This window comes from Sebastes fasciatus, chromosome 8 (genome assembly GCF_043250625.1).
Source record: "Sebastes fasciatus isolate fSebFas1 chromosome 8, fSebFas1.pri, whole genome shotgun sequence".
In the NCBI taxonomy this organism is placed as follows: domain Eukaryota; kingdom Metazoa; phylum Chordata; class Actinopteri; order Perciformes; family Sebastidae; genus Sebastes; species Sebastes fasciatus.
The window spans coordinates 35023370-35034353 of record NC_133802.1 but is presented as its reverse complement, the minus strand read 5'-3'; the positions used below and the strand labels follow the sequence as shown (position 1 = coordinate 35034353).

At 40.5% G+C, this 10984-nt stretch overlaps 2 protein-coding genes across 20 annotated transcripts in view; one reads left to right on the top strand and one right to left on the bottom strand.

Annotated features, from left to right (window-relative positions):
• Positions 1-10984, bottom strand: part of ptk6b (PTK6 protein tyrosine kinase 6b) — a 171597-nt gene that overhangs the window by 79110 nt on the left and 81503 nt on the right. The window lies entirely within an intron of this gene.
• tpd52l2b (tpd52 like 2b) overlaps positions 1495-10984 on the top strand; it is a 31300-nt gene continuing 21810 nt past the window's right edge. For 13 of the 19 annotated variants that reach the window (XM_074642710.1, XM_074642709.1, XM_074642705.1 and 10 more), the window contains exons 1-3: positions 1498-1717; positions 6952-7124; positions 8680-8828. In XM_074642710.1, coding sequence (XP_074498811.1) covers positions 1699-1717; positions 6952-7124; positions 8680-8828 — 341 coding nt within the window. In that variant the 5' untranslated portion in view covers positions 1498-1698. Of the gene's footprint in view, positions 1718-6951; positions 7125-8679; positions 8829-10984 lie in introns of all 19 variants that reach the window. The other 6 variants (XM_074642708.1, XM_074642707.1, XM_074642701.1 and 3 more) reach the window with 1 other exon arrangement.

Here is a 10984-nt window from a genome sequence, read left to right as displayed (position 1 = left end):
AAAAGTCTCAAACCAAAATATGTTGACAACAGCTGTCTCTGTGACGTCATTTGACCACACCGGAAAAGGAATTCAACATTTGTAACATTAGTGAGGAACACGACTTCCTGTTTGGAGGACACGCCTTTAAAATAAAAGCATGAAAACAAAATCCAGTTTATATAGTCACTCCATATGAGACATATAAAATACTGTATTTCAGGTATTTTGAAAACACTCTTTCCACTAATAATAATAGTAATAATAAGAACAATAATTATAATATTATTATAATTATTAAATATTAATAATAACAATTATTATTATTATATAATATAAAATAATAATAATAATTAAAAATAATTTAATTATGTGGTACTTTATTATTTAAAGAAATGCAAGGTAGCAAAAACAATTTTTTAATAAATCGGAATATTTTAAAAGGAAATTAAACACCTATCTTCTTACACTTATTTTTATATGTGAAATTTTATTTAAAATTTAATTTTATTTAATTTAACACTAATATTTAAAATGAACTGGTGATTTTTGAATGGTAATATTTTTCCTGTTGAATGTCTTTTGGGTGTGGTTTATATATAAGCCAATTTTAGGTTTCTCGGTATCATCACACATACTTTATATTTCTTTCATGTGAATTATATTTTAATGTCTTTTTTATGTGTGTAAAATAAATAAATATAATCTGGCTTTTAATTTGGAATAACGTCTTGGCCTCAGTTTTTGAGCTTTACATTATTGCTTCTTACATTATTTTTGGTATACCTGGTGTTTATTTTATTTTATATTACTGACTTGTATTTGTTGATTTTTTAACATTTGATTGTTTTTTGTTTTTCTTTCTGTGAAGCACTTTGGACTGCATGTTTGTATGAAAGATGCTGTATAAATCAATAAAGGCTGATATTATGGCTTCCTTCTAATTTCTATTCTAAGCCATATTTCTTTCGCCAAGAAAACGTGTCAACAAGGCATCTACTAAATAAAGTTGCGCTCATTCATGGGTTTACTCACGGTTAGATGTCCTTTCTGTCATTGGATGCATATGATTGATTTGCAGCCTTTGTGTGTGTGTGTGTGTGTGTGCGTGTGTGTTAAACTACATAAACCAACCCAAACAACCCAAAACAGGATATGCCGCGGCAACCCAAAGTAAAGAAAAAAGATTAACTTAAACTTTGTCTTATTGAAATGAACAAAACTATATTAAAGCCCGTTAAAAAACTATTTCGGCTCTTGGCATCCTTAAACAGCTGCGCTCTCCACAGCTGATACTAAATCAGGATGACGGCATCAACTGGTGCCAAATTTATAAACAATTCAATGCTGTGGTTGGCCACATGGGGCAAAAATACCAATTACTATCAACATAATGTTTCTCTTATAATAAGGAATTCAACTACTCCTTTCTCAATATTTGGCTCCTACAGCTGATCTTATTTTGAAATCCCCCACCGGATGTAGCTCGGTGCTAGCCGTTAGCTTCACACGTGGCCGTTAAGCTGAGCTGCTTTCACTTCCTGTCGACGACTTCTCTCTCTGATCTGTGATCTGTGAGTGTTAGCAGCTCCTAGAACCAGGAAGACCTCTACACACTGAAGCAGTCTGCTGTCATCATTCACACCTGACAGGTCAACCTCTAACAACCAGGAGGACAGCTCCGAGAAGACAGAAGACAGAAGACAGAAGACAGAAGACATGGACCCAACCAGCCAAGGTAACCAGACAGCTAGCTGCTAGCTTAGCTGTTAGCTTAGCGGGCTAGTTAGCTGTTAGCATGTAGCTTAGCTTCAGTAAGGCAGTGAAGTGTTTGTCCAGAAGACAGAAGACAGAAGACAGACAGGATGTAATAAATGACCCTCTGATGGTCAGATAGTCACTTTGTGTTTCTGCTGGTTTGTTCAGGTGAAAGTTTAAAGATAATTAATAACAAGAAGAGGAGGACAGACAGGACAGGCCCGCTGGTGGACATGACAGAGACAAGAGAGGAGACAGGAGAGAGGAGACAGGAGAGGACAGGAGAGGACAGGAGAGGAGAGGAGACAGAGACAGGACAGGAGAGGAGAGGACAGGACAGGAGAGGAGAGGACAGGACAGGAGTGGAGAGAGGACGAGAGGAGGAGAGAGGAGAGGAGAGAGACAGGAGGAGAGAGGACAGGAGAGGAGACAGGAGAGAGGACAGGACAGGAGAGGAGAGAGACAGGAGGAGAGAGGACAGGACAGGAGAGGAGTGGAGAGGAGAGGAGTGGAGAGGAGAGGAGAGGAGAGGAGAGGAGAGGAGAGAGACAGAGACAGGAGAGGAGACAGGAGAGAGGACAGGACAGGAGAGGAGAGGACAGGAGTGGAGAGGAGAGGAGAGGAGAGGAGAGGAGAGAGAGAGACAGAGACAGGAGAGGAGACAGGAGAGAGGACAGGACAGGAGAGGAGAGGACAGGAGTGGAGAGGAGAGGAGAGGAGAGAGAGAGACAGAGACAGGAGAGGAGACAGGAGAGAGGACAGGACAGGAGAGGAGAGGAGAGGAGAGGAGAGGAGAGGAGAGGAGAGGAGAGAGAGAGACAGAGACAGGAGAGGAGACAGGAGAGAGGACAGGACAGGAGAGGAGAGGACAGGAGTGGAGAGGAGAGGAGAGGAGAGGAGAGGAGAGGAGAGGAGAGGAGAGGAGAGGAGAGAGACAGAGACAGGAGAGGAGACAGGAGAGAGGACAGGACAGGACAGGAGAGGAGAGGAGAGGACAGGAGTGGAGAGGAGAGGAGAGGAGAGGAGTGGAGTGGAGTGGAGAGGAGAGGAGAGGAGTATCGTATCGTGTGCTTCAATCTTTGTAAACAAAAGGACGAATGTTGGCTAAAAACAGGTCATCAGTTTAGTTTTGGTTTCTTCCCAAAGAGCAACTCTCTCTTCCCTTTACCTCGTCTTTACCTCAGTACATGTTGCTCAGTTTGGTTTATCATAATCACATCATTCTTTGGCAACAGCAGCCAGATGTGCTGACTCAACATCCAGATGTGCTGACTAACTGAGCCTTGTTGTTGCTGCTAGCCTGCTAGCTGCTGCTTCATCATTGACTGTATTGACAGATCTTGACTTCCATCTTTCAGCTGACCAGAAAGCTCCTTCTGATAGATCATCATCTGCTTTATCATCACACAACCCATATAACCCCACCATTTCATGTTAATCTGCAGATTATTCTCTCCAGTAATCGATTAGTTGTTTTGGTCTATAAAATGTCAGATGACACAACTCAAATGTCTCGTTTTGTCCACAGCTCAAAGATATTCAGTTTGTTGTCATAGAGGAGGAAAGAAATTAGAAAATATTCACATTTAAGAAGCTCCAATCAGAGACTTGTTTTAACTCTCCAGTGAATTTTCCAAAAATAATTACAGCTTTGAATCTATGTGACAAAATTACAATAACCTTAAATTGAGGATATATAATGTAATTCGGTATCTCCAGGTCGTCATGGCGACTTGGGGATGTCCTAGTTTCCAGGTTGTTGCTGTTTAATGTTTCCCGGGTTTTCACAGATCTGGGGAAAACTGCATTTTCCTACTACGCACCGTGGGCATGGAATAATTCACAAAAAGACTTTTAAATTAGAATATTTATATCCAATGACGAATTCAACGGCATCACAAAGACTGCGTTGATAGAGACACATGGGGTGCGCTCCAAATCGCATACTTTTTCTTTTTACTTTTAGTACATACTGCAGCTGTGTAGTGTTGCATGCAGTATGCATAACATTGTGCCTTTAGTACGTACTGTGCGTTCCAATTCCCATAACACCCTACTATTTAATATGCCAGAAAAAGATTTAGTATGTCAAATACAGTATGCCAAAAAATACCAGGATGTCCTACTACACCCGGTCACATTTTGCAGTATGCAAGCCAGTATGCTTTTCTGGCTATTCTGACCCACAATCCTCTGTGCAGGGGATACATGAGCAAGAGGGTCAAAGTTCAAGGTGCAATGTTATGAGGAAGTAGTATGCGTACTGCATGAAACAGTACGTACTTTGTAAAGGCAGCTGCAGTACGTACTAGAAGTAAAAAGAAAAAGTATGCGATTTGGAACGTAGCCATGGTTGTTTTCCGGAGAGGCCACTGAGTTAAACTGCTGTTCTTCTGTTTTATGTGATTTATTGTGAATCATGTTGTTGTATTTGAATGTGTTGTGATTTTGTACGGCTGCTACCTCGGCCAGGCCTCGCTTGCACAAATAGATTTTGATCTCAGTGGGACTTCCTGGTAAAAATAAAGGTAGATAAATGAGCCTTCCTGTATCCTGTTGGTTTGTAATAGTGACATGTCATGTTGTATCAGGCCTGCTGTGCCTCAGGATGAGCTCTTTTAGGAAGTGATTAAGGTTTCCTACATGTGTCTGTCTTGAAGTATGACGAACTGGAGTGAATTAGGGCATGTCTGTCTGAATACAGTCCTGCTCCTACTGTTCCCTAAATGATGCTGGGAAACCTGAGAATAGGAGCTTTTTGGTTGAGCCTTTTCCCGACTGATGCCTTCTCACATGACACTGCTGCCGTCAGCGTTTTTTTTTAAAAATCCCATCCTTAAAGAGTAACATTAACTTGCTTTTTTGGAGTCTATTTTAGAGAGAAAAAGTTTCCTCCGATCCAAAAACACCAACAATAGATGTCAGATTTGGCGTCCGTCTAAATCGAAGAGAGATCCGTGATAAAAGTACCACAGGGACTAATTTTCTACATCCATATCAGCAGGAAATAGACCAGGATGCAATGCAGCAGCGAGGTTTTCTAAGTGAGGGGTGTGGTCACATACTCAGTGTTTACAGACCAGTTGGACCGCTTGTAAAGAAAAGTGATATGAAGCAAACTGTGACCTCCATATGCAACAGAACCTGACTCTGGGTGTTGTCAGAAGGCATTCTGGGAAGTGTAGGACATCACTATCTGTAGGCATATCCACAACACAAAAGGATATCTGAGATTGAACTCTAAATACCAGGAAGGAATGTTGTCGTCATCCTCTTTCCTTTTCTCATATGAGCCGTGTTGTTGTCTCTCTTTAACCTCGCTGCTGTTGTTTCTGTGGGCCGGTCTGAATCATTCCTGGCTGAATCAATACACCTTGAGGGTGGAGCAGTCGTTTCTCTCTTCAGCTTGTATGCGGATGTTGTTGGATTACACAGCGTCACCAGCGCTACCTGCAGATAAAGCTAATCTTGCTCTTTTATGTTTTTGTCTGCTGCGTGTCTCGTGTTGTCTGCTTTGTTGTGCAATCAGTCGTGTAGACATGGATTCTGCACCGAAAATCAAGGAATAAGAGCAAACTCTTTCATGCTTAAAACGGTTCAGATATCAGGGTTTCCGACTCAGAAGTTGTTTGGCCCGGCAGCCGGGTGTCTTTGAGGTGCACCCAGTGAAAAAATACACCAAGGGTCCTCTGATTGGTATTTTTGGGGCCTTTTTGAAGCCTTCTATTTATCGTGTAGCTTTATTTATTTATTTATTTTATTTATTTTATTTATTTTATTTATTTTATTTATTTTATTTATTTTATTTATTTTATTTATTTATTTTATTCTTAACAACATTGTATATTAAGTATTACAATGAAGTTATGAGAAAGTATAATTCATTTACAGCTGTTTATTCATTGGCAGTAGGTCTGCAGCTAACAGTTACTTTCATTGTCAATTAATCTGTCGATTATTTTCTCGATTAATCGATTAGTTGTTTTGGTTTATAAACTGGTGAAAAATGTTGATCAGTTTTTTCCTGAAGTCCAAGATGTTTTGTCCACAACTCAAAGATATTCAGTTTACTGTCATAGAGGAGCAAAGAAACCAGAAAATATTCACATTTAAGAAGCTCCAATACTTTTTTTTCTTAGAAAAATACTCAAACCGATTAATCGATTATGAGAATAGTTGGCGATTGATTTAATAGATGACAACTAATCGATTAATCGCTGCAGCTTTAATCAGCACACAACTCCAGTGAATTTTCGCTCCATTTAAGCGGTGCGTAGAGAAATGATCTTGTGTGCACGGCATCATCTGATCGGCCTTTTAAAGAAACCACCGATCAAACTATTTAAAATGAATATCGTTGGCCGATCGATCGGAGCACCTTTAGTTTAAATGCTGGACTATTCAAAGAAAAGAAGTGGTGTTCTCAACTCAGTCGTCCGTGGAGTCGGATGGGTTCCGACCCAAAAATCACAAAATTGGCAAATGAATTCGTCAACACTCCCAATGCATCATTAAAAGTGTTGCACGCTTTGTATTTGTGAGTGCTGACGACTTATTTAGCCAATTATATGTTGGGCTATAACTGCATAAAGTCTATTTTTACCCAGTGTTTCAGGCAGGGACTCCAGTTAGTTTGTTTCTTCCCCGTTGTTGTGTCCTCCACGCCGGCCCCGACTGTGCCCAGCTCCTGTAGTTGCCAAAATTATGATGGCGTCCTCAGATGAATGTCAAAAGATGTACTCATTGTCATAGAAATGCTGACAGTGGCAGATTTCACTGCTCAAAGTGGCAGTTTTGTGCTGTCTAGTATCTCTGGATAACTTCACACAAGAATAGGTTATGGCAGTGTTTTGTTGTTTTTGGGAATGGTTTCGTCGCCGTTCCTGTTTGCAGAAAGCAAAAAGGTTTTATGGTCTTTTAAGTTTCTCTCCCAGAGTGCAGTTCAACTCCTGACTCCACTAATTGCCACTTTCTCTTCCTGTCGGATATCTCCTGGCTGGCCACGCCTGGCCTCGGTTTCTCTGTGTGAAATAGATACTGAGAGACGGAGCATCTTAGTAAACCACTCTAGGCTTTTAGCACTTCAGCTCATCTAAGTGTATATTTGTTTACCCCTCTGCTGCCTCTCCGTTTCACTCTTCCATTAACGTCTTCTATTCTTCACCTTGTCTTCTTCCTCCCTTTATCCCTCCCTCCCTCCCTCTCTGGTTCCAGATATCAACCTGAACTCTCCTAACAAGGGCCTTGTTGTGGATAACTCCGACAGCCTGTCCGACGTGCCGGTGGAGGGAGCGGTGGAGGGGGCGGCGGCGGGGAACGCAGTCAACCCTCTTCCTCCCGGCCTGACGGAGGAAGAGGCCGAGGAGCTCCGCACAGAGCTCACCAAGGTAGGGCCCAGATGTTCCATAATCACCAGGTGTTGACAGGTAACTAACTATAGGCCAGAAGAGTTGTGTGTTTTGTGGATGTTGTGGGAAAATACCCACACACAGGAAAAGGCCTTGAGCTTTTATTAGTGACCCAACACGGGTTTTCTCCGGGCTGAGGAAGACGTATGTTGGGTTCAATAAAAGCTTAAGGATGCTCTGATGTGTGTAACATGTAACTACTTGACTCATAACGAGTGACTTAGGGCGCTTTCACCAGCCAACATTTAATCCGCTTTAATCAAACTCTGGTGCCGTTTGTTTGGGCCGTTGTGTATGCAGTAATCGTGCTCTGGTGCGGACCAAAACAACCCAACCGAGACCGCTCGTGCGAGAGAGGTGGTCTCGGACCGTTTCCAAGCGAACCAAGATCGCCTGTGCGGGCATTTGTTGAGAAGGACACAGGAAAAGGACAGTTTGCTTGACATCTGGGCCGAAGAGAACACAAAGAATAGGCTAAATAAAGTCCACAAAATAGTGACGTTTATAACGTAATAAACTGGAGGAGAAGGGATTCGTGCGTTGATCAGTGCCGAGTCAACAGCAATATATCAAAGTCTGTGATTCTCTGCGTAGAAGTGGCAGCTCTTGAGATGAAAAAGATAAATTCTCTCCGTACGCGCCCCTCAGCAACTTTTTTTTTTTTTTTTTTTGGTCCGTGCAATGTGAAACTGAACCAGACTAAATAAAAACAAACTGAAAGCATCAATTTCACTCTGATTCGGACGAAGCAAACGGACTCTGGCTCGTGAAAACGCCCTTAAAAAAGTGCTGAACATTTACTAGTTAGAACTTCACAAATCTCACAACTTGATTTCTTTCATGCGTGATCGTTTTAATCCCAGCGCTGCATTTAGTTCATGATTTTCTGACAGATTTTCTCCTATTGAATCATTATGAAATCAATATGTGGGGCGGCCCGATAGACTCAGCAGGCAACTTTTAAATCCTGTCCTACGACCAACCTTTACACAATTGAGTTTTTGAGTCCCCTTAATTATAAAGCAATACAATAGTTTTTATTTGTTACAGATATTTACCCATTTGTTTTTGTTTTAATTATATAATTGTATTTTAACTTGACTTCTTGTGGTGGATAAATGTCACATATTTGACATTTCATGGACGAGGTAGGAGGTACATAACGTGCCCATGTCATCACAAACATTCTGGCATGTCTTAATAGATAAAGCAAAAGCTGTAATTACTAACTATAACGATGGCTGCGTTCCAGTTAGATATGTGTATAACAGCCTCCAGGTGTTGTGCATGCTCGCACTGGAATACTTAATGGAACAAAGCAATCCTTAAAGGTTTTAACTTAACCTGTGCTTTTCCTGGGAGACGAGATGTTTGCAAACTCAGAGTTGAGAGGATGATTTGAATTTGATGGTGGAGTGGATGATGGGAAGTATCTTTTCTGTTTCTCAGTGGAATACAAATATAAATCTAGCAGCATGATTGAAGAAGAAACCTCCAGACGTAACTCTTTCTGGTGGCTCTGTTGTGATTTTAGGTGGAGGAGGAGATCAACACCCTGCGTCAGGTTCTGTCAGCCAAAGAGAGACACGCCACGGAGCTGAAGAGGAAACTTGGCCTCAGCCCGCTCACCGAATTCAGGCAGAACATCACCAAGAGCTGGCAAGACGTACAGACCTCCAACGCGTATGTATTGATATGTATTAATATGTATTAATATGTATTTATCAGACCGGATCATTCAAACACAACAGATGAGACAGAACTTCACCTGAAGTTGTCCCTCAAATATTATGTTGCTCTCCAGTCCTTCAGTATAAAAATATATACACTATATATAACTATACACAGCAAACCTATCCTAAATCACAGCTCCTAAAGTTCAGTCACATGGGGTCGGTGACCTTTGACCTGTGCAGATTGTGGCTTAGCTTCGGCTCCACTAACTTTTCTCTCTGTAAATCTGAAACGTGATCAAATTGGTATTTACTTGTTTACTAAACAAGCATTTTGTACATCTGGTGATGTAGCAGCAGCATACTCTTTGTAAAAGCTGCTGTCGTGAGCATCCTGCTACTTTAACCAAGATAAAATGATTATTTCTTTAGCTTCTGTAACTCCGTATCTGGCGTTAGTCTGGACATGTAGCTTCAGGTACAAGAAGATGTTGCAGTAATACATTCATGAGTTTGAAGGCGGATCAGACGCCCAAACGTTGCACTGTGGTTTATAATACTGGGGGAAAAGGATTTTACGACTCTGGAAAGGTATCATCATTCAAGCGAACAGTAGAAACACCCCGTTGTCATCGGTAACGGGCCGTTGCACGTATTTGATTGGTCAAAACTGTGGGTTGCCAGATGACGTAGCATCGGTTCAACAGCCCTTCATCTTTTTAAATGTTTTTAACTTATTTATTGACTCAATTACACAGCTACTTACAGAAGAAATCAATAATTTGACACAAAAATGGTCCTCCAGAGTCTTTCAGAGAAAGATTTAATAAGACAAAGAACATGCATAACATCATATGTAAATCCAAAAGTAGTATTTTTATTTGAGGGGAAAAGAAAAAAAGAGAAAAAAATAATAATAAATAAAAAAATAATTATAAAAAATATTAATGAAATAAAATCAAAGAGAAACAGACAAAATAATAATAATAATAATGGTAGGTAAATAAATTGAATTTTATTAAAATAATAATCACGATAAAAAAAAAAGGAAATATATAATACTTTCTTTTTTTTGCTGGATCCCTCTGTGGCCTTGAGTTGTCTTTGGTCTGAATGTCGGTGTGAACAGCCTTCAGCCACAGCAGTCGATGAAAACCTTCTTAGAGCTGTTAGTTTTTAAATGTTAAAAACCAACTTGATGTTTTATTTTGGTGAAAAGATGATTGTTTTGGATCTTTAGAAAGACAAATGGAAACAAACATTTATGGGAAAAATGAGGTTACCTTTGAAAAGGGGCACATTTAAAGAGAATCAAACCATATGCATGCATTGAAGAAATATATTTTAGCAAGATGGAAAAACAAAGTAGGATACAAATTTGAGCTGAAATGCCTGAGCAGCATCCGGCGAGATGAATCAGCACTCCCTGCATACTTTCTCTGATCATAATCAGGGAGAGCCGGTCACTAAATGACTCACCCTGTGGAGACGCAGCCGCGCTTCTGAGGTCTTTACATTACTTTAGTAGAGTTTTACACTATACAAGATGACGGTAAACCTTTTTAACAAATGACTTTAACAGACAAAGGTGCTCTATTATCAGATATAATAATGTTAAAGATACTGTGTTGATCAAGCTAGTCACAGCTGGAAAACAAATATTGAGTTTTATACACAGCAGCTGCTCAGTTTGATATTAAATTAATGTTTTAACATCGTCAGACTTTGCCCGTTAATTTAGTCTCTGAAATGGTGCGATATGATGATTACACAGGATTAATTGAGCAGCCGTGGTAATTAACCCCAGCAGGAGGTGTTCATCTTAACGAGCTCACTACAAACTTCTCTGTTAAATGATGCTGCTGATTAACTCATTATGAAGATGAAACCATGGACCTGTGCACGGGGATTAGCATCGTAGCTGCTAAGTTAACGCTCCCGGGCGGTGAACTGGAGACAGTGAACGCAGCATCGTAGCTGCTAAGGTAACGCTCCCGGGCGGTGAACTGGAGACAGTGAACGCAGCATCGTAGCTGCTAAGTTAATTTGAGGAGATTTAAACTGTCCACTTTGTCACCTACATTATTTAGCTCATATCAATCGTCTGATGTAATCAAATTCAAAATAAGAAACCTGACTAGATGAATTCTTTGCTCTATTAGAAAT